This window comes from Pipistrellus hanaki, assembly GCF_964339955.1.
Source record: "Pipistrellus hanaki genome assembly, chromosome: 14".
Classification (NCBI taxonomy): Eukaryota; Metazoa; Chordata; class Mammalia; order Chiroptera; family Vespertilionidae; genus Pipistrellus; species Pipistrellus hanaki.
This window is the reverse complement of record NC_140516.1, coordinates 35,796,648-35,819,328: the sequence shown is the minus strand read 5'-3', so window position 1 is coordinate 35,819,328 and position 22,681 is coordinate 35,796,648. Positions and strand designations below refer to the sequence as shown.

At 41.8% G+C, this 22,681-nt stretch overlaps 1 protein-coding gene across 4 annotated transcripts in view; it reads left to right on the top strand.

The window, feature by feature from the left end:
• Positions 1 to 16,751, top strand: part of ARHGAP19 (Rho GTPase activating protein 19) — a 39,781-nt gene extending 23,030 nt beyond the window's left edge. For all 4 annotated transcript variants that reach the window (XM_084903527.1, XM_084903524.1, XM_084903526.1 and 1 more), the window contains 6 exons: positions 2,053 to 2,118; positions 3,765 to 3,953; positions 6,620 to 6,718; positions 10,826 to 10,933; positions 11,450 to 11,528; positions 14,437 to 16,751. In XM_084903527.1, coding sequence (XP_084759653.1) covers positions 2,053 to 2,118; positions 3,765 to 3,953; positions 6,620 to 6,718; positions 10,826 to 10,933; positions 11,450 to 11,528; positions 14,437 to 14,447 — 552 coding nt within the window. In that variant the 3' untranslated portion in view covers positions 14,448 to 16,751. The remainder of the gene's footprint in view (positions 1 to 2,052; positions 2,119 to 3,764; positions 3,954 to 6,619; positions 6,719 to 10,825; positions 10,934 to 11,449; positions 11,529 to 14,436) is intronic.
• The last annotated feature ends 5,930 nt before the right edge of the window (positions 16,752 to 22,681 follow it).

Here is a 22,681-nt window from a genome sequence, read left to right as displayed (position 1 = left end):
TTGTTTGTTTCTGGCATAAAATGTCCCTGGCTTCCTTGGGTGGGTAGCTCAGTTGGTTAGAGCATCGTACCAATACGCCAAAGTTGTGGGTTCAATCTCCAGTCAGGACATGTATAAGAAGCAACCAATGGATGCATAAATATGTAGAACAACAAATTGATGTTTCTCTTTCTGTCTCTCTCCATTTCCTCTCTCTCTCTCAAGTTAATCAATCAACCTATAAAAATAAAAATAAAAATAAAATAAAATGGCCCCAGCTCACTCTTTTCTTTCTTTGCCTTGGGCCTGAAATCAATAATTTTCTCCAAGGAGTCTGGGTTTCTTTAACACTAGGTTATAAACTCATTGTTTATGGGGTGTCATTGGCTCTTTGAGGGCAAGGAAGTAGGTTAAATTTTTTTAGCAAGAAATCATTAATTCATATTAATACTATTTCCAATTATGATTTAATATTATAGAGCTTTTTCTTGTCTTCTTTCACTTTATATTTGCACCTTTTTATTCTTACATTGCAAATTCCAGATTTTCATAGCATTAACATATGTTATTATTTGCTTTATTCTATGATATACATAAGATGGTTTCAAAGTAATAAAACTGTTACTACTTATAGTAAACCTACATAAACCCGCTGATGGAAGTTTAAGATTTCTTGGCAGTTCCTTTTTTCTTAAATATTTTTCATTAAGTATGTAGTCAGGATACAGTTTTCAAAAGCTAGGTAAAATAATTCCTTTCTCTGTGTTTATATTATCAATTTGATGTATAGATATGTTCACTTATGTTTCTGTTCAGTTTTAGGATTTGCTTTTGTTCCCTTTTGAATTAAATTTTTTTTTTTAATCTGTAGTATATCTACATGGTTGAAAAGTCAAAATTATATGAGAAGGTATGCTTGGAAAAATCTCAGTTCTTTCATTATTTATATTGTTTTCTGGTTTATCCTCCTAGTGTTTCTTATTGTAAAATCAAAAGTGTCTACATGTGTATATTCTTTTTTTAAAAAAAAAAATATTTTATTGATTTTTTACAGAGAGGAAGGGAGAGGGATAGAGAGCTAGAAACATCGATCAGCTGCCTCCTGCACAACCCCTACTGGGGATGTGCCCGCAACCAATGTATATGCCCTTGACCGGAATCGAACCTGGGACCCTTCAGTCTGCAGGCTGACGCTCTATCTACTGAGCCAAACCAGTTTCGGCCACATGTGTATATTCTTACTTCCTCTTCATTTTACATAAGTATTTTTATACACTGTTCCATAACTTTTCTCATGTAACAGTAGATCCTGGAAATCACTCTACCTATTCACAGAATGTTTTTCCCCTCTCACTCCTTCCCTCCCTTCTTTTGTTTTTAATGACTGCATAGTACTGTATTGTATGGTTGTATAAAAGTTCATTCAATCAGTCCCCTATTAGTAGATATTTGAGGTTGTTGTGTCCAATCTTATGATTTATCTTATACAAATTTATTTTGTGTTTCTGGAGTTATATTTTCAGGACAGATTCACAGAAGTGAGATTTCTGAGTAAATGGTAAATTTCTTAGATGTTGTTAAATTCTCTTCCATAATAGTTGTATTATTTTACACTCATACTAAGACAGTATCAGGGTTCATGTCACAGGATTCTGGGCAATATATCAGTAAGCTAAATTTTTCCTTGTCTGTTGTTACCCTATAGGGATTCTAAATGATATTTTATATACAATAATTCTAAAATATGACCACTGTAATTTGTAAGAATTTTAGGGGTGGTTTTTGTCATAAGCATTATTACAAATATCTATATTTTTGTTTCTGGCTCATTTGAGTATATTCATGCCATATTTGATTCTTTAGAACAGGAACAACTATAGTAGTGTCTTCTCAATTTTCCCATCAGATTTGTTGGAATTATCTTTTTTGTCGAAGCTATAAAATAGGGCATTTTGAAGATCTTTATTTTTTCTAAAGTAATCTGCCAGTCAAATTATTTTGAAAACCATTGTTGTTGAGTCTTAAAAGAACTACTTATTGCTTGGTCTTGGTTTTCTTTCATTACCTGCCCAGGCTCCTGCTTACATTCGGGAATGCGCCAGATTGCACTATTTGAACTCCAGAACTCAAGCATCAAAGGTAAGAATAGGAAATTGTTTTTAGCCCAAACAAGGAGAGCATTAATGAAAATTAATGTAGTTTAAAACAAAGTGTGAAATCAAAGTAAAGCTATGAAAAATAAAATGTTTTTATTATAGTTCAAATGATCTAGTCATTTTGAGTAAGGAAAAAGACAGAAGAAGGTTATATGTTGAAATAAAAATGCCCCTACACAGTCTGCTTTCTGAGGTGCACCACTGATGACGTAGACGTATGTTTAAAGGTTTTCAGAGCCCTGTGCATTCTTACAGCATATGGTATAAACAGTCTGTGAAGAGCAAATGTATGAAATATTGTATCGTAATAAAAGTACAATTTTATGTAAAACAGGCTTATTTCAGGCTAAGTAGTAAGGTAACAAACATTGTCAAGTAGCTAAAAGACTTGTGACCATAAGAGCTTAGAATGCGAATGTGTGATGTTTATTGACAAAATTACATATGATTACTGAGCTTTAAAAGTGAGAAGTTAAAAAAATCTCACAAGTACTTTTTGATGATTTTTGTTTAGTCTGTCTTGGTTAGAAACTGAAGCTGTGAGCTTACACTATTTCCCCCTCCTGCTCCTGTTTGTTTCTAAGTCTCATTTAGCAGATAGTTGGTGTGACCAGAAAAACAGTATTTGATTTCAACTAGATTAACTAGGAGGCGGGGGGGTTCCTTAGAGAGTTGATTTTGTTCCTCTACTGCTGCTGTGTTGTTGTCACGTCATGTTGACATGAGTGGGAGAGAGTGCCAGCCAAGAACCAGAGCACTTGGGCTCTAAGATGGGTCTGTCACTTCAGTATCTAGAGAAGTTTAAACTTAGAGCTTAGCTTCAGTTTTCTCTTCTCTCAAATGGGAATGATGTTACTTACCCTGTTTACTTTATAGGATAGCAATGAAAATTACATGATATTAAAAGATGCTTCAAAAACTAAACTCTTACGTAACTTTTGGTGGCAATAATTATCAATGAATTTAGGATATCTGAGCAGGTCATGGGAATGGGCTATTAATACTAGTAAAGTCTAGCCCTGGCCAGGTAGCTCAGTTGGCTAGAGCGTCCTCCTGATACGCCAAGGTTGCGGGTTCGATCTCTGGTCAGGGCATATATAAGAATTCGCCAATGAATGCATAAATAACTGGAATAAGAAATCGATATTTCTCTCTTTCTAATCAATAAAAAGCTGTACATTAAAAAATATAGTCTATAACTATAGGTTTCTTTTTATCTGATAATAGTTTTAGACTTTTGCTGAAACCGGTTTGGCTCAGTGGTAGAGCGTCGGTCTGTGGACTGAAAGGTCCCAGGTTCGATTCCGGTCAAAGGCATGTACATTAGTTGCGGGCACATCCCTGGTAGGGGGTGTACAAGAGGCAGCTGGTCGATGTTTCTCTCTCATTGATGTTTCTAGCTCTCTATCTCTTTCCCTTCCTCTCTGTAAAAAATCAATAAAATATATTTTAAAAAAATAGTTTTAGACTTTTATTGGTCTGGGTGTAAGAATATATCATGTACCCTGCTTCCCCACTCTTCTTTGTGAGAACCTAAAAACAAAGCTGGTGGGATGTATTCATTTACTTTTCTTTTAAATTTTCTCTAGGATGATCTTTTTTTTTTTTTTTTTTTTTTTTTTTCCCTAGGATGATCTTGATCTGACAACTTCGTGTCATTCTAAGTCCTTCCAACTGGCAAAATCTCAGAAACAGAACCGGATGGATTCCTGCTCTTCTCAGGTGACCCAGCAGCGGACGGAAGAGGCACTGAGAGAGCTGTTCCAGCACGTTCACAATATGCCCGAATCAGCAAAGAAGAAGCAGCTTATCAGACAGGTGCCCAAGAGCAGGGAAGCAGGGCTTTAGGAATTCATGTGACCATGGTTATAGAATTATAGGGAATGTTGTTAAGAATATTATTTAATTTTTGGCCTTATTGGCCCAAGCCTTGGCTCAGCCATTTAAGCAAACTTGTCTATGGAACCTCATTGCAATCTCTATACTACTGCCCTGTTAGAGAAAAGTGGAGGTTCTTGGATTTTTCTAGTTAAACAAAAGGATCCAACCATAGTTAGAGCTTTTTAAATTTGATCATGTAGCAAGATTGCTGAGAGAGAACCAGCATTTACAATATATTATTTCAAAGTTTAAATCCTTCTTTTGTAAATAACAACTTTTCTGAATCTTAGTTTTCTTCTTTATAAAATAGTAATTGTAATGCCCATCTTGTAAAGATTAGAGAGAATCTATGTAAAGTGGTTGGCATAGCAGAGCAAAAGTAGTAGCTCTTAGTGAGTTGTTTGCAGTTAGAACACACTGTTAGCCAAGGGTCTTGTCTGGTAATAGAAATTAGAAACTAGAGGCCCGGTGCACAAATTTGTGTACTGGTGGGGTCCCTCAGCCTGGCCTGCATCCTCTCGCAATCTGGGACCCCTCGGGGATGTCAAACTGCTGGTTTTGGCCCGATCCCCGCATGCCTAGATTTCAGGTCTGATCTCGGCCCCAGTTGGGACATGTGGCAGCTGATGTGTTTCTCACATTGATGTTTTTTTCTCCCGCTTTTTATCTCTCTCCTTTCCTCTTCTAGTGTTTCTTTTATGAATGTGTATTTCCAACTTTTTTCTGCTTAAAATCATAATATATGTTTAATTTTTTAATATTCTATCCTTTTCATTTAAAGTTATATCATGAACATTTTCCATGTCATTAAAAGGCTATGAACAATTTAATGGTTGTATAATATTTCATCATAAATAACCAAATGTTTATATAGTTTGCATTCTGGGCATCTTGAGGAAGTTAGGTCATTTTTTAGTTTATATATTTTTGTTATAAGTATTTGCATTGCAGATTTTTTCCTAGAGTGGCATGAGAAAGTGTATACCTTTCTTTGTTGTTGTTGGTTCTCTTTTAATATATAGGTCCCTTCTTCTCTCTTATCCCTCTTTTTCACCCCAAAAAAATTGCCTAAGTTTTTTTATTTGAATAAACTCTTGAATTTGACATAGTTTATATTTAGAAAAAATTTGCGAAGATAGTACAGAGAATTTCTACATACCCTTCATCCAGTTTCTCCTAGTGTTAACATTGTAAAAACTAAGAAATTAACAATGGTACATTACTATTAACATTACACACTTTATTCAGATTTTACCAATTAAAAAAAAATATATTTTATTGATTTTTTACAGAGAGGCAGGGAGAGGAATAGAGAGTTAGAAACATCTATTAGCTGCCTCCTGCACATCCCCTGCAACTAAGGTACATGCCCTTGACTGGAATCGAACCCAGGACGCCTCAGTCTGCAGGTTGATGCTCTAGCCACTGAGCCAAACCAGTCAGGCGAGATTTTACCAATTTTTATACTAATATCCTTTTTTCTGTTCTGGGATCCAATCTCGGATACCACATTGTGTTTTAAGTACATATTCTTTTTCTTTCTACCCCCAACCCCTGTGATAACCTTCCACAGTCTGGGTTTTGCTGGTTATATCCTCGTGGTATTTAGAGGCCCGATGCAAGAAATCGTGCAGGGGGGTCCCCTCAGTCTAGCCTGCCTGCATCTTCTCTGATCTGGGATCCCTCGGGGGATGTCCCTCTCACAATCCTGGACCACTTGCTCCTAATCACTCACCTGCCTGTCTGCCTGATTGCCCCTAACTGTCCCCCCCCCCGCCCCGCCGCCCCCGCCAGCCTGATCACCCCTAATCACCTCTGTCTGCCGGCCTGATTACCCCCAATTGTCCCCCCCCCCCTCCTGGCCTGTTTGCCCCCAACTGCCCCCCATGCCCTTTTGGTTGCCCCTCAGGGCCCCCTGCCGCCCCCCCCTCTCCACCACCACCCCCCCCCCCCCCCCCCCCCCCCCCCCCCCCCCCCCCCCGCCACCAGCCTGGTTGCCCCACACAGCCTGCTGTTCAGTCGTTTGGTTGCCCCCTCAATGCGCCCCCTGCTGGCCTGCTTGCCCCATGCAGCCTGCTGTTCAGTAGTTTGGTTGTCCCTCACTAATCCCCCTGCCAACCTGGTCATCCCATGAAGCCTGCTCTTCAGTTGTTTGGTTGACCCTCACTAACCCCCCTGCCAGTCTTGTTGCCCCCAATTGCCCCCTCCTGCCCCATGCAGCCTGTGAGGGCATCCCGACCAATTTGCATATTACCCTTTTATTAGTATAGATGTTCTTCAGTCCTCTGTATTTGCTATAAACTGGTGGTTAGATCTAATTCTAGAAGTTTGATCTGATTCCAACTTGATTTCTTTGGTGTGCACTCCTTAATTTAATTAACCCTCAAACTGATTTAATAAATTTGAACTTGCTTTTTGGCAGCATTTCTGCCTTTGTGATTTGCTTGCCACTCTACTTTCTTATCCATATACTAGAATGCACAGAAATCACTTACTACTGGATTTTTTCTCAGTATTTACACTTAGCTTTTCATACGGTTGTCACAGAATGCCGTCTCTTGATGGGAGAACATTAACAAAATGTTCTCTCTGTTTTCTTTTAGTTTAATAAGCAGTCTGTGACCCGAACACCAGGGCAAGAACCTTCTACTCCCCGGGTCCAGAAGAGGGCCCGCTCACGCTCCTTCAGCGGCCTTATCAAGGTAAGCGTGCCGCGCTGTTGGTTTCAGCACTGACTATGAGAAAATGGAACAGTTTGATTATTCTTTTATTTATTTATATTTTATTGATTTTTTACGGAGAGGAAGAGAGAGGGATAGAGAGTTAGAAACATTGATGGGAGAGAATCATCGATCAGCTGCCTCTTGCACACCCCCTACTGGGGATGTGCCCACAACCAAGGTACATGCCCTTGACCGGGATCGAACCTGGGACCTTTCAGTCCGCAGGCCGATGGATGCTCTATCCATTGAGCCAAACCGGTTTTGGCTTGATTATTCTTATGTATAAACAGTTTTCTTTTATCCTCTGGAATCCTGTAAAAGGCTTATTTGTAAGGGGATATGGATAGAATTTGGAAAAGCTTTTATTTTTCAAAGTGTTTTGCTGCTTTCAATCAGAGAAGGGGTTCTGTGTTTGGAGAAGTGAGAAATGAAAGAAAGAAAGCCCTCTGGGGTTAAGGACAGATTCCTGGTTCCTGAGCTGTGGAGAGTCTTTTGCTTCATGACCTACTTTGTAATACACACTTCATTATGCGTTTGCTGAAGTTCTAGAGAAGTGAGAAGATTGATAGAGACTAAAAAAATTGTTAGAAAGTGGACTTTTTTGAGGAGAATCCAAGATGGCTGCTCGGGTAGGCAACTAGCCGCAGCCGCACACAACAATTTTAATAAAATACAACTAAAATATAAAATGGACATTACCCAGAACTACAGGAAAGTCGACTGACTGGAAATCCTACAACAAGAAGCAAGGAGAAAACCAGAAGGAAGCACAGAGGAGCTGTAAAAGCCTAAGGTACGGAGACACGCGGCGCACGCGAAGAGGACGGAGCCGGAGAGGAGGGAGGCCGAGTGCCTGGCGGGCGTTCCCTAGCGGAAAGGAGATAAAACTCCGACTGTGCTGGGCCCCTGACTGCTCTGAACCCCCGTTCTAGGCCAGACCCCGGGGACTCAGGCTCAGCCATAGGGAGCTGGGCTGTAAGTCGGAACCCCGGGGTAGCGGAGAAAGGAGGTCCCGGAGGCACGCACACTGCCCCCAGAGAAGGGACGGTCGGCTGTGCCGCGGGATTGCCCTGACGGGAAGGAGACTGGGGCTCCAGACTGCTGTGAACGCCACCTCCAACTCCACTTCCAACTGAACTGAACCCCAATACCGGGCTCATTGTGGGAGAGCATAGACTGTTTGGCAGCAGGCGAAAATCAAGGGCACCTTTCTCTCAGAGGCGCCGGCAGCGAGCACTGAAGGACCCGCATAGGGCGGGGCTGACGGAAGCCAAAGCTGCAGGCTCCACCCTGAAACCCCGTCCCATCTGTAACTGCGAAATGCGACAACAAAATAGATCACAAACGAAAGAAATGGAGGACAAAAAGCGACTGGATATAGAGTTCAAATCTACGCTTATAAGGTTTTTCAAGAATTTCCTAGAAAAGATGGATAAGGCCTATGAGGATATGAAAAGAGATCAACTAGAATTAATAAGGAGTCAACAAGAAATGATAAGGGATCAACAAGAAATAAAGAATACATTGTCTGAAATAAAAAATATTCTACAGAGTCCTAAAAACAGAAGGGAAGATCGCAAGAATCAAGTCAAAGATTTGGAACATAAAGAGCCAGAAGACACTCCTCCACAGAAGCTAGAAGGCAAGAGAATCCAGAAAATTGAAGATAATGTAAGAAACCTCTGGGACAACTTCAAGCGAACCAACATCAGAATTATGGGGGTTCCAGAAGATGAGAGAGAGCAAGATATCGAAAACATACTGAAAGAAATAGTGACAGAAAACTTCCCCCACATGGTGAAAGAATTTGACTTACAAGTCCAGGAAGCGCACAGAACTCCAAACAAAAGGAATCCAAAGAGGACCACACCGAGACACATCATTATTAAAATTCCAAGAGCAAAAGATAAAGAGAGAATACTAAAAGAAGCAAGAGCAAAGAAGGTAGTAACTTATAAAGGAGCACCTATACGATTGTCAGCTGACTTCTCAACAGAAACCATGCAGGCCAGAAGGGAATGGCAAGAAATATTCAAGGTGATGAATAGCAAGAACCTACAGCCAAAAATAAGCTACCCAGCAAAGCTATCACTCAGAATCGAAGGCCAGATAAAGAGCTTCACTAATAAAAAAAAGCTAAAGGAGTTCATCACCACCAAACCAGAATTATATGAATTGCTGAAGGGGGTTCTTTCAGAAGAGAAAGTAAACAAAGATAAAAATTATGAACAACAAATACGTAATTATCAACAAGTGAATCTAAAAACCAAGGAAATTAAAAAAATCTGATGAACAATATTAACTGTTGAATATAATAGAATCAGAGGTATGGAAGGGGAGTGAACTGACGATTCTTGGGGAAAAGGGGAGAGGGGGGCGTGGGAAGAGACTGAACATAAACTGTGCACCTATGGATGAGGACAATGGGGAGAGGGGAAAGGGCAGAGGGTGGGGTGGGAACCTGGTGGAGGAGAGCAATGGTGGTGGGGGGGGACATTTGTAATAATATGAAAAATAAAAACTTATTAAATAAATAAAAAAAATAAAAAAAAAAAATAAAAAAAATAAAAAAAAAGAAAGTGGACTTTTTGAATTTTAGGTAACTCAAATTTTTGTGAGTTTAATATTTGATCAGTTGTTGTATTCTATTCCTTTGTATTAAATTCATTACAAATCTTGTTTTTAAAACAAATACAATATGTATTTCTGTGCCATAGTTGCCATTATTTGCAGATTCAATTTTCCAGTCTTGGACGGCTTGACTTGTAGTTAGGGAATATTGTCATCAGGTGGCAGTAGATAACTTGATTATGGGGTTCAAATTTCCAGGCATACCTAAACTAAAGCAAGGTTCTGGTTAGCTTGGAATGAGATTAGCACTGTTCTGTATTCTACTGTTTTTGTTTTTTTTTAAAATTTATTTTAACATTATTAAAATCTATAAACATATCAACAATTAAGGAGCTTTTTGCTTAAAATGACAAATTGTGCACTAAAAATATGTATATATTTTGTAATATATGTTTTTTCCTAGTAAGCTGCAGTTGTTAGCAGTTGCAATTTCATCTAAACTCTAGTTAATATCACTACTAGAAGTTTAGAATTCTCTCAACCCTGATCCACTGGGGCCAATAGTCTCTGGAGCATTAGATTTGCTTGACATTAAAAATTTCTTTGCTGTTAACAGAGTGAAAAGGCAACAAGCAGAATGGGAGAAAATATTTGTAAAATGTACATCTGATAAGAGGCTGATATTCAGAATATAAAAAGAACTTTTATAAACAAACAAACAAAATACCCAAAGAACTTAAATAGACATTTTCTAAGGAAGAAGATATACCAGTACAAATAACCAATAAACACATGAATAGATGTTCAATATCATTTATCATTAGGGAAATGCAAATCAAAACCTCAATGAAATACCAATTTATCACAAGGATGGCTGTTCTAAAAACAAAACAAAACAAAACGAAACAAAAAACCCCCAACAAAAAAACAAAACAAAACAAAAAACCTAGAAAATAAGTGTTGGTGTGGATATGGAGAAATGTCAGTATAGTCAAGTGACCCTCTTAAGAAGGCCTGTACCTTCTTGTGACTTTATTAGAAACTCTTATAGAATTTCTCCAAATTTTCCAATCCTGGGGAAGCAAAGTCTTAGAGTGGGCCCAGTGTAAGTATTCTTTAGTTGGGAGCAGAGAAGGGGGACTCTGAAGAACTGCCAGAGACAGCATGTCTTTGGGGAAAAAATTGTACAAGTAAGCAACTGGAGTTTCTTTCATAGTTTCAGAAGCACACTGTAATTGCCTGTAGTAGAGTTTAAATCAGCTGTAAAGTTGCTTCTAACATTGTACCCCTTTTAAATGTTAAGGAAAAGTGATTACTTAAAGAAAGGCAATGATTTCAGGTTTTTTCTCTTTTTTTCTTTTGGTGTGATCTCCCTTGTAGAAGAGGATGGCCTGTGAGAATTTATCAGACAGCTGAGATTTTCTTAACCTAAGAAACTATTTTTGAAGGCCAGAATAACAATAATACAGATAGAGTAGATGTTTATAAATAAAATATTTTTTCTTCCTAAATCAGCGGAAGGTCCTAGGAAGTCAGATGATGTCAGAAAGGAAGAACAAGGCACCTACGCCGGAATCTCCAACCATTGGTGAATTGAAGAGAGCCAGCAAAGAGAATATGAAGGTAGGAAGATACTGGTTTTTGTACTTACTCTTTGTATGTGTATATTTGTAGAAAGGAGGAAAATTGATATACTGTCATCTGTTTGACTGTGTTTCTCAGTAAACTATGCCTTTTTCTCAATCATTTCATTTATGCTGTCATCTTTCTGTAAAGGTTTTCATTGATTCATTCAACAAACACATTTTGAGTTTAAGGAAGATACAGCCAGTCATAAGCAAAGAAGGCAAATGCAGTGAGATAGCTCCACAAACAGTGCTTGAGGGCGCACTCTTACTGGGAGACTCCACAGGGTGGTAGCATTTGAGCCAGGTTACCTGGCATTGCATTACCCTGGAGGAGTCCTTAGGTCCCAGGCATGGTCACTTCAGTAAGACAGCAGAAAACCAGTAAGATTAACGAGATGTTAATATGTCAGCAAAACTCGACATTGACCCAGGAAACAAATTCTTGTTAGTAAAGTCTATCTATAGGAATGACATTAGAGTATTTAATAACTATAAAAATCTCTTTTTACAGTTATTTTCTGGATCTCCAGATGGCACGATGACACCAACAAGATTGAAATGGCCAGAGGGGAAGAAAGAGGGGAAAAAAGGTACTAATTGTATTTATTTATTCTGTGTTCTTACGAGGGTGGTTCCTTTCTGCATCTAGTTAGTAACATTTTTTAAATGGTTGTAGTTGAAGCAATGTGAAAAGTACAAGGCTGGGTCCTTGCCCTTGAGTTCATTTAGCAGATGGTTATTGAGCATCTACTCAGCACTGTCCCAGGTGCTGCCGGTTAGGGCTGATAATATAGACCCTCCTGGTCCCTGCATTCTTGCACAGATAGGATACGTGTAAAATGTCTTCAGAGTACTTTTAAGCAAATGAAAAACAAGTGTTAACTAATATGTGAAACCAAGTACAGAAGTGCCAAGAATATGCCTGGTAAACATGGAATAGTTACGTTCCTTCTTGTCGTGGACTTCAGATTTGTTTATTCAGTGAAACTTTCCAGAGAGATAGTTCACGCTGAAGGACCCTGGAAATCATGTACAAGATGTTTTTGAGGCCCAGAACAGAGAGGATGATTTGTGCTGGGACTGCAATGAAACTAAGTAATCTCAGGGGCCCTAGGAATCTGTTCAAAGATATAGGCTATATTGTGAAATATCTTAACATCGTGAGCCATCTGGTGTAAGTAGGTTTGAACCTATCTGGAGTTGATAGATTGCTTTATATCTCATCTAAGTGATCTCTTAAGTCTGAGAATAGCTCATTTCAGTTAAATGGTTGTGTTTCATTTCAGGAAGTGGTGATGTAGATGGGTTCTCCAAGTTAGACCTCTATGGGACAAGAATTTGCATCAGGTATTTAATAATAGACAAAAGAAAATAAAGAACAAAGGTTAATGACTGAAATAGATTATAATCCAGTTGCTGAGTTCTGAAGGCAGCAGTTGAGAAGATTTCTAGATGTCCAGCTTGAAGCATCTTCAGAGAGAGTGAGGGCAGGCAGTGGCAATCTGATAGGTTTTTCTGGTTTGCAGTTTGAATGTCTCTGGTGATCCTTCTGAGCGGCCCAGAGGATAATAGGCATGAAGACTGTCCATACATGAGCTGTGGTGGCGGTTTCTCTGAGGTTTATATCAAGTTGTTCCATTTTAGCTTGCATGGCTTTGGGAAAAGGGCTGTTTTAATTCCAGTGACTCCAAGTCATGAGGGTGGGTGAGAAATTAGAAATGTTAGTTCGGAGAGTTGTAGCCAAATACTGCAGGAAACTAGAATTCAGAATCTAGTGCAATTTACAGGTAGAAAACAAAACCTCAGTAACAATAGCACTAAATCTTGTATCTACAAAGGTGTATTATTGAGATATATTTAATGTTTGTAACTCTGAAGACATACCTATTTTAATTAAAGCCAATTGACATTAGCTTTATTTATCAGAGATTATCCCATATCACATGAACTTGAAAAATATTTGGGTGAGTGTAGTTATTTCTGAATTTTTAGGAATACTTAATTTGTAATTTACTTATTTTTAAGCCAATTAAATAGAGCTTTTTTAAAAATAATTAATTTAAGCAATACCATCTAGAGCTAGAGAGAAAAGTCACATCTACATAACATATGTGTGTAGACATATATAAACTTGCAGGCTGCACAGAGATCCTATAGCTTCTTTACTTCCTGAGGGGGGGGATGGTTTACATATCAAAGACCTGGTGAGATTTACATCTTTAAGGCACAGCGAAAGAAAAGGTAAGTTTTCTCCTACGAGTTTTAATGCCTCTTGGATGGTTTTGGCAGTCCCAGTTAAAATGTAAGGTGCAACCCTTTAATTAGAGGAGCACTCTGTAAAGAATAATTCTGTGGGCTCAGGATCACATGGGATTCAGTCAGCATGAGTTTTGAAGTGGATGTCTCTTAACAATAAAAAAGCTCAAGCTATACACTTGCATTACAAAAAGAAAAAAACTGTCAGGTTTTTTCTTACCAACTGCAGATGGTAAGAACCTGAGCTCTGCCTTCGAGCTTGGGCTCAGTCCCCAGCTTTGCTGCTTAGTAACTTTATAAATCTCGGGGCAAGTTAGCTTGTGTAGGCTTCAGATTCTTCACCTGCTAAATGGCAAGCGCACCACCTCATGCACAGGTGGCTGTGAGGATAAAGGAGATAATGTACATAAAAGAGCTCAGAGCAGTGCTTGGTACAAAGTAGGCACTCAGTAAAGTGGTAGCTGTTGTTGCCTTTAAGATGATGCGTTCACTGCTGCATTATTTACAACAGCCAAGATTTGAAAGCAGCCCAAGTGCCCATCAGTAGATGAGTGGATAGAACTGTGGTACATTTACACAATGGCATACTACTTGGCCATAGAAAAGAAGGAGATCTTACATAATACCTAGAGGGTATTATGCTTAGTGAAATAAGCTAGTCTGTGAAAGACAAATGCCATATTATTTCACTTATATGTGGAATCTAATGAACAAAATAAACCAGGACACAAAATAGAAACAGACTCATAGTTACAGAGAACAGACTGACAGCTGTCAGATGGGAAGGGAATTAGGGGCTGGGGGGAAGATGAAGTGATTAAGCAGTACTTATTGGTAGTTGCAGAATAGCCACAGAGATGTGGATTGCAGCATGGAGAATATAGTTCATAATGTCAAGATAGCTGGGTGTGGGGCCAGGTGGGTGGTTGGGGCAGCAAGGAGACCAATCTGTGGAGTGCATGGTTTTCAGACCCCTTTGCTGTAAATCTGAAATTGGTGTGGAATGGTATTGGATGTAAACTGGTTGGGAAAAAAAAAAAAAAGATGATGTAATGGATTGAGATTAGCGCAATTGGACAAACTGAAGTTTACTTGGTAGAAATTCATTAATTTTCAACTAAACTTTTTAATCCTCAGTTTGTAGAAAATATTAAGTATGGATTCTCTAGCTCTTAGGAAGGATGTTTGCAAAAAGAAATATTTGTAAGTGTGCTTACTGCCCTCGTTTCTCTTTCAACCTAGGATTCCTCTGAAGGACCCAGAGTTCTCCGGCTGTCCACCTGTTTTCCCTGCAGTGGGCCAGCTGTCATTCCGCTCGCAGAGAAGCCGGGACTTGCAGCTGGCTGCAGCATTTTGAATTGAGAATGTTACTAATCCTGTAACTTGACTGATACCTCTAACTCCACTCACTGGGTGTTTCTGCAAATTCTGCCTTCTGAACCAGTGCCAGCAGCTCTTTTTTTCATTAATATTGTGGGAAAACCACTAACCAGCCAACCGGCATATACAGCTCAGTAAATGGGCAGAACTAGGCAGATTCCAGGGCTCATTTCATGTATTTGTTTAGGCACAGTCTGTTTTTAAAAATAGGAGATTTGTGCTCAACTGCCAGTGTTTTGTTTTTTTAAGTCCTTTCATCCCAGTGGATTGATGTTGTTTTTAACAGATATTTTGGACTTTTCTCTGTTTTGATAGTGTTGGGTATTTTTGTCATTATTTCTTGTTTATTTGTTGCTTGTTTATTTTTTAAAGCTATTTTTTGTTTATGTAATCTAAATGGGCTTTAAGCCAGATGTCTTTCCTCTCTTTTACCTTCAACTTTGGGAAAATTCTTTATCTCATGAGGCTGTAGTCCTCAATACCTTATTTATATCCAAGGAATTTACAGCTTTCCTGGAAAATTTTTAGGATTTCTTGCGTGTGAGATTGCAGATTATTTGGCCTGCAGTACTGAAAAAGGAGGATTCAGAATGAAACAATATTTTAAAACATGTTAATTATTAGATTGTGTTCTTCCCTCTCTTCTCTCTCTCCCTCCTTCCTTCTTTCCTCAGTGATGTCAGGTAATTGATTGTTGAACTCATTTCCTTCCTTCAGTTTTCTCTGCCTCGAATGTCTCTGGTGCCCATGTGGTGCCAATACTTCTGACAGATCACTGTGAACCAAGGGAAGTCTCTAACAGCTTAATAGAGGTTTGCTGAAATATCTGTATGTGGTGGAAGCTCCGGAGTATGACTGGGATGGGCTGATTGGTTTTTTGTCCAGAACGACTCCTTGGGGTGTATGTGTGTGGAGGTGCTCTATTGCATTCTTCTAAGGGATCAGGTGTGCAGGCTAGACAGTCTCCTGAGAGCCAGCTGGGGTCAGAGGAAGGAAGTGAGCAGCATGTCCTCCTGGAAGCAGTGCGGCTTATCACAGCCCCTCCTTGTCGAACGAGCACGGGGAGGAGCGGGGAGGTGGGCGGGAGCCGCAGGTTTGACGGGTTGAGATGCTCATGTGTGTTTGGGGTGAGCAGTGGCATGGCTTTGATCTCATGTAAATACTCACTGCCCCGCGAGGAGCCGTGGCCAGGGAGAAGGTCCGATTTGTGCCTGCTCCTCTGTGGGAAGCAGTTGCCCAGCAAGTATGGTCGGCTGACCTGTCTTGAAACTATTGACAATGCTGTGTTCTTGCTGAAAGGAAACTGACCCTGGGGGACGGAGTTTGGTTTTGTGTCCAGTGTCAGTCCTCTTTTCCATACTTACTGTTTCTTCTGCTGCTGTAACGGCAATAGCGAAGGGGAAAAAAAGATAAACTTTGGCCTTCCAATTTCATAGACTGTGAACAATTGATGGTTAGGAGTATAAAACTGCTTAGAAGCCCCTTTCTGCAGAGCAGTTTTATGTCATTCTTGAAAGTACTTATTAGCAAATTCATTCGTTGTAAGGTTTCCATTTGGCTCTTTTCCTTATTGAGAAAAAATAAATTCCTTGCACCAGCTGTCAGTGAATTCAGAAACCCCTTTTGGTGTGAACAGAATGAAGCAGTGTTCTCCCTTCACTCCACACTGTGTTCATCTGACTGTTTCCCCCTGGGTGTGGACTGTCCTGCGGACCTGCTACCCCTCGGCATCGGGCTTGTGCTGTGGCTCCGTCTGCGGGAGGCTCCTGACACTCGGGACTCGTGTGTGGAGCCCGTAGTGCGCCTGGCTGGGTGGTGAGCGAAGTCTGTCCCAGCATGTGCTTGTATGTAGCTCACCCGTGTGCCATTTATGTCTGTATTCGGGTATGTGTTTCATTTAAGTTATTTATTAAATATGCTTTCCCTCGCGTTAAGGGTATGGTAGGTCATTTTTAAAAAATAGAAGCTGTGATCCAGTTGGAATTCAAATTTGAGAAATAAATAGTATAACCTTCTGCCTTGTAATTTGTAACTGTTCTAACCCTGTGGAATCTTACGGAGAATGCAAAGACAAAGCCCTTCTCATTGGCCACAGAAGGGCACTGTCTCCCTTTTCACTTGGTGGGAGGGTCTTTTTGAGCCAGTATTTAAATTTTTAAAAAATCTATAAGATTTTTTTTAAATGTTATGTTTATTTTTTATGTTGGACCAATCTCTTTGGAAATGCCTCTTCTTCTGGCTGATAACATTTCATTCTCTCTGAGGTCAGTGGTGATGCGTTTTGCTGTGTGGTGACTGTGGGCAGTGTCTGTGCCAGAGGGCTCACGCATACAAACCCAGCCTGCTTCACCGATGCCCGTCTGCACTGGGGGAGCTACAGTGGTTGAATCAGTGAAAACAGAGGCATGGAGTTTCTTACCTTTTATGGTGATGGGCTTTTGCACTGGGACCAATGAATCTGGTTTGAGAACTCCACTGCAAAAAATGAAGAAACAAAGAGCCCCAAAACAAACAAAAAGAAAACAACAGAAGAAAGAAAATGACACACAAAGAGAAAAAAATCCCCGAGAAAAACTCCACTGCGCAGTGAGAGATCAGGGGGTCCCGATTCAAACACCTGAGAGGACCGTATTAAAGGAGCCGGTGCTTTACCATCACTGAAACCACAGCTGACCCTCCCCCCGCTCTTTCCTCTGATGGCTCTTCAGAGTCAGGCAGCGATGACAGGGCAGCACCCTCGGGAAGCGGAGCAGTGCAGGCTGGTGACCACTGGGTGCTCAGAGGTGCTTGTTTGGCTGGCCTGTAAGGAAGCCACTTAATCCCCGAGTGGCAGAGCAGAGCCGTTCTCTCCGGAATAGCCGTGTTTCTGTTCAGCTTCCCTCCCAGGAGCCTGTTAGACGCGGTTTAACGTACTGCCTTGTCGGAGAACCTGAGGTCGCAGCTGTGCCCCACAGTGACTGGTGCTGTGGCCGTGCTTAACGGGGGAAGCGTGTTTGGGATCGGACTTCTCTGGGCTCCCTGCTTCCTTATTTCCTCCGGGGCCTCGCACCGGTGCTGGAAGCCGCTGGTCTCATTCTGGAGTCTTCTAAGTAGAACACCTTTCCCCAGGAGAGAGCCTCCTCCTTGCCCTCTACCCTGAAGTCTTTGTGCTGGAGGCAGGACCCAGTCCCAAACCTGGATATCAGCATTTGGCCAGATGGCCCTAGATTTGGGGAAGCTTTGTGTTCCTGAGATGTACACATGTTAGACCATGGCAATGAACCCAATCGAAAACGGCTATAAAAACCCGGCTTTCCTAGACAACAAATGCTGAGGTCTTTCCTCCAGTGGAGAGTTGATGGAGGGGATGGGGAGGAGGTGGACTACATAATAGCCTGAGTGCTTGGGTTACCATGGAAACTGGAGTCTGCGAGGCCAGTCGATGCTAAAGAGCCATTGAGCACTCCCCCACACATTTGGGGACCAGCAGAACCTGTTGGGAAAAACACTCCCGCCCCAGGGTCCTTTCTTCATAGCGGGGCTGCCTTTGCACTCTCACTGTCCCTGAATGCGCTCAACCAGAGAAGCAGGGTTTTAACTGTCACCATTTCTTTTCATTCTTGTCTGACTATTATATCATATATATATGTAACTGTAAAGAAATAATCATATGCATTGTCTTTCTTTTATATTCATGTAATATTCTGAAATTAAATTTCTTTTGTTTCTTATCTGTAGGCTTTGACTGGTTTCTTAATTCACATTTTGAATGACAGATCATTTTAAATTTTTTAAAATCCTCACCCAAGGTTATTTTTCCACTGATTTTTAGAGAAAGTGGAAGAGAGCGGGGAAGACAAATATTGATGTGAGAGAAACACATCGATTGGTTGCCTCCTGTGTGCACCCTGACCAGGGCTGGGGAGGAGTCTGCGACCGAGGTACGTGCCCTTGGCCAGAATTGAACCTGGGACCCTTCATTTCCCAGGCCATCCTCTATCCACTGAGCCAAACCGGCTAGAGCCTGATGGATTATTTAAAGAGGCGCCTTTGAAAACGTTCTCCCCCTTTTCCTGAGGCTATTGACAGAGGCTCCTCTTGTTTTGAAGAACATGGAACCTCTCAGAGAAGCGCCCCTTGGCTGGTTTTCCAGCTGAGTGGTGGGGGCAGGAGGAGGGGCCTTTTGGCTGATAGGATATGGGGTTGGAACCTTCTGGAATTCTCAGCTTCCGGGGTTCCCTGGTTGGGTTTAGAATGCTTTGCACAGATTTCAGTGTCTCACATAATTTTTATTTCCTCATTTAAAACCAAGGAGTGATATTTACAGAAACAGCAAAAACCAAACGACATTTTCATCCGGGGTGGCAGGTTGCCGTGTTCAGACAGCTCTGGTTGAAATGTTTCTGCCGCTGACAGTGTGTGTGATCTCGGGCATGTCCCTTGTGGGGAAGGTGGGACAATGGTGTCCAATCTCAGTAACGCCACGCTCTCAGATTTGAGCTTAGCACACGGTTTTAATTTGGGGTCTGTGGTTGTACTTCAGGATGTCATTTTCCCCTGTAATTCTATGTAAAATGTTGTGTGCATTTGAATTTTCCTAAGGCAGAGAGTTTAAAGCTTCCACAAGAGGAGTCCTTGACCACTGAAACACTGTGAACCACTAGCCTTCGCAGCGCCTGGCAGATGGCAAGTATTCATTAAATGTTAATTCTCTCCCTGCCAAGGATACATTTTATAATCAGCAGCTTATTGATGCTGACATCGTCATTTCTGATCACAAAGGAGTGACTTCAGTCTGGAAGGGGGAAGCTCGCAGCTGTTCCCCTCGCCGCCTCTCCATCCTCTCCTCGTGCTGCGCCGGCTCCCCAGGTGCTGCTCGGGACTGTCTGCCCCTCCGTCCTCACCCTCAAGGACCGACCTGCGTTATTTACTGTAAAGAAAGGAGCCACTGCTCCTTGGACGTGGAGGTTGGAGAGACCCTTACGGATGGTACACGGGAAACAGGGATGCAGGGAAAGGGGTGAATGACAGGAGTAACTTTGAAAAAATAGGATAAAAGGCCTAGTACAGTGCTGAGCACATAGGCATTAGTAACTGAATCAGACACACCACACAGCAGGAAGAGAGGCAGGAAAACCAGCGGGAGGAAGAGTTCCCCAGGCCAGTTCCGTGGGCTTTGTCAGCGGTGGGCTGCCACTCTTGGTTCCTGCCTGTGCTCCTGAAATGGAGGCATAGGGGGGATGGGGATGGTGAGGAAGCCCGACCCTATTCGGGGGTATGGTGTGCAGCATAGCATGCTTTTTTCGATGCTTCTTTAATTCCAGCCTCTTGATTTCCCCGGAACAGGCAAAAACCAATAAGAATTGGGGTGCCTGGGATTTTCTGGAAACCGAGTGACCAGTAATCCAGGTTTATCAGGAACTTCAGTGTAACTGGGATTGACCACTAATGAGAGGTCTCCTGCTGCAGCCACTTGAACGCTGGCTGTGTGTTCGGTGCTGAATGGACCAGGCAGAGGAGGGCAATGGAGAGGCGGGCATGGCCCCGTTCCCTGTCTCTTTCTCTCTTCCATGGGAGCACAGCCGACTCTTTCCGGAGGAATCTAGAAACCATCTGGCATGGCGGAAAGGGGATATATTTAGACTAAGCAAATCCTCAGCAGAGACGTAGAAGCAGAGCCAGTCAGCTATTTGGGGCTTGGAGAAAATGTGAGGCGAGGAGGGGGACAAGGACACACCAGATCCCCACACCCATTTAGTCAGGGAGCTCCCTGGCCTCTGCTGTAGAGAAATCATCGAGCTAGCTCACAGACGATGCTGTACAGACAGAAATGGAGATTTGGAAAGACGGCGACCCAGGCCTGAGACAGCACATCCAGTGAGTGGCAGTGTGGGAATCGGAATCCATCTGTCTTTTAAAATCAGCTCTATTAGCCTGGCCAGTGTGGCTCAGTGGTTGAGCATTGACCAATGAACCAGGAGGCCACGGTTCAATTCCCAGTCAGGATACATGCTCGGGTTTCGGGCTCCATCCCCAGTAGGGGATGTGTAGGAGGTAGTGAATGATTTTCTCATCATTGGTGTTTCCTTCCCTATCCCTTTCTCTCTGAAAGCAATACAAATATTTTAAAATCAACTCTATTAAGAGCAGTTTTGAAAGATGAATATATCTCTGTAACCACCACTGCAGTTAAGACGTACACCATTTCCATCACTCCAGAAAATGCTCTCATGGCACTTCACAGTGAATCCCCCATGCACCTGTCCCAGGCCACCGTCTCATTTCTGCCAGTGGCAGTTCCTTTTGTCACTAATTCCATCTCCTAACTAGCAGTTGGTGTGTTGACTACCTCCTTTTGCTTCCTGGCTGGCTTGAAATACCGGGTGTTCCAATATGCTGGAGGGAGGACCCTTGCTCCATGTTTCTGCTTTTCTGGGACCAATGGCAGGAAATGACCGAGTCCCACGATACCCAGCATTTTTTCATAGTAAATCTTCAAGAGCCAGGATGTGTTGTGCAACTGCAGCACATCTCAACTCAGACAAGCCACATTTCAAATACGCAGTAACCACGACACTCTCACCCTTCTGGACACAGTGGCCTTCCCAGATGAGAGTTCAGGTGCATGTACCTGTAATAACAGTTTCTGCCACTAGATGGTGCAGGTGACCTTTCCCCCAGTAACGCATCAGGTGTTCAGTTGGGTGGTTGGGGACTTCTCTTAAAACTCCCCTGTCTTAAATTTATTTATTTAAATTCTAGCCAGAAGTGAGCTTGAAAGGTTCCAAACCATTACAAACTCACTCCAGACATAAACACATGTAGCTGAGTCTGTGTGTGCCTGGGGCCTATGGTGTAACCGGGATTTCTCTTACATCCATGTAAAATATCATGTTTATTAAAAGGTAAGCTCTAAAATGTGCTAATTTAAAGCTTACATGTACAATATTAAAACTGAGCTTACATATATATTATTAAAACAACGAGAGGCCTGGTGCACAATTTCCTGCATGGGTGCGGTTCCTCGGCCTGGATGGCAATGGAGGCCTATTTTTTATTTTTTAATAAATTATTATCTGTGTACATATGAGGCCTATTGATTGTTTAGAATTTAGGCAAACAATACTTGTTTGTGAGGAGCATTCTCTCACCGACATTTTTAAAAAAAATATATATTTTATTGATTTTTTACAGAGAGGAAGAGAGAGGAATAGAGAGCTAGAAACATCGATGAGAGAGAATCATCGATCAGCTGCCTCTTGCACACCCCCCACTGGGAATGTGCCCACAACCAAGGTACATGCCCTTGACAGGAATCGAACCCGGGACCTTTCAGTCCACAGATCGACACTCTACTACTGAGCCAAACCGGTTTCGGCTCACCGACATTCTTTAGAATTGTGGGCATATAGTGATGATAGAAAGCAGACTATTGGTTGATTACTTAAAACTTCTCCATAAAAATTCTCCTTGTTTCTTGCACCCAAGGGGAACCAGTCTGGCCACCCCCCTTCCATGTCCACCATGGCACCTGCTATCCCCGGGGCTTCTGTTCTGATTCAAGGATGGGGAGACTGAGCCTAGCAACGGGCCTCCATTCATATCACGTGGGTCATATGCTGGTGGCCAACCCAGAACTAGAAGCCAGGTGTCTGGGACTCCCTGTCCAGTGCTCTTTCCACCATGTTGCTCTGTCTGAGAAGTGGTGGCAGTGGCAGCCGTCTCATTTCTTATGTCTCTGTACACATACCCTGAGCCCGACACCATGGCCAAGAGCCCAGCCCCTGCTATGCCACTTACAGGCCGAGCGTAGGGCTGGGTCCAGGGGGCCTTAGAAAATTGTTCAGTGAATGAGGAAAGGAAGGAAGGAAATTGAACTCATAGATTTGCGCACTCATATGTGAAATGATATATGTTCAAGGAAACGTACCACAGCTCTGTTTGCAAAAGGTTAGAAATAATCCGAATGTCCACAGGTATGAGACGGTTGTATTAGTCTCCTGTGGCTGCTGTAATAAATTACTACAGACCGGATGGCTTAACACGGCAAGTTCAATGGCAGGAGTGAATTGCAGGATCAGAGAAATCCCAAGCACTCCTTCTCTGCCCATGTTTGTAAGTCAGTTCT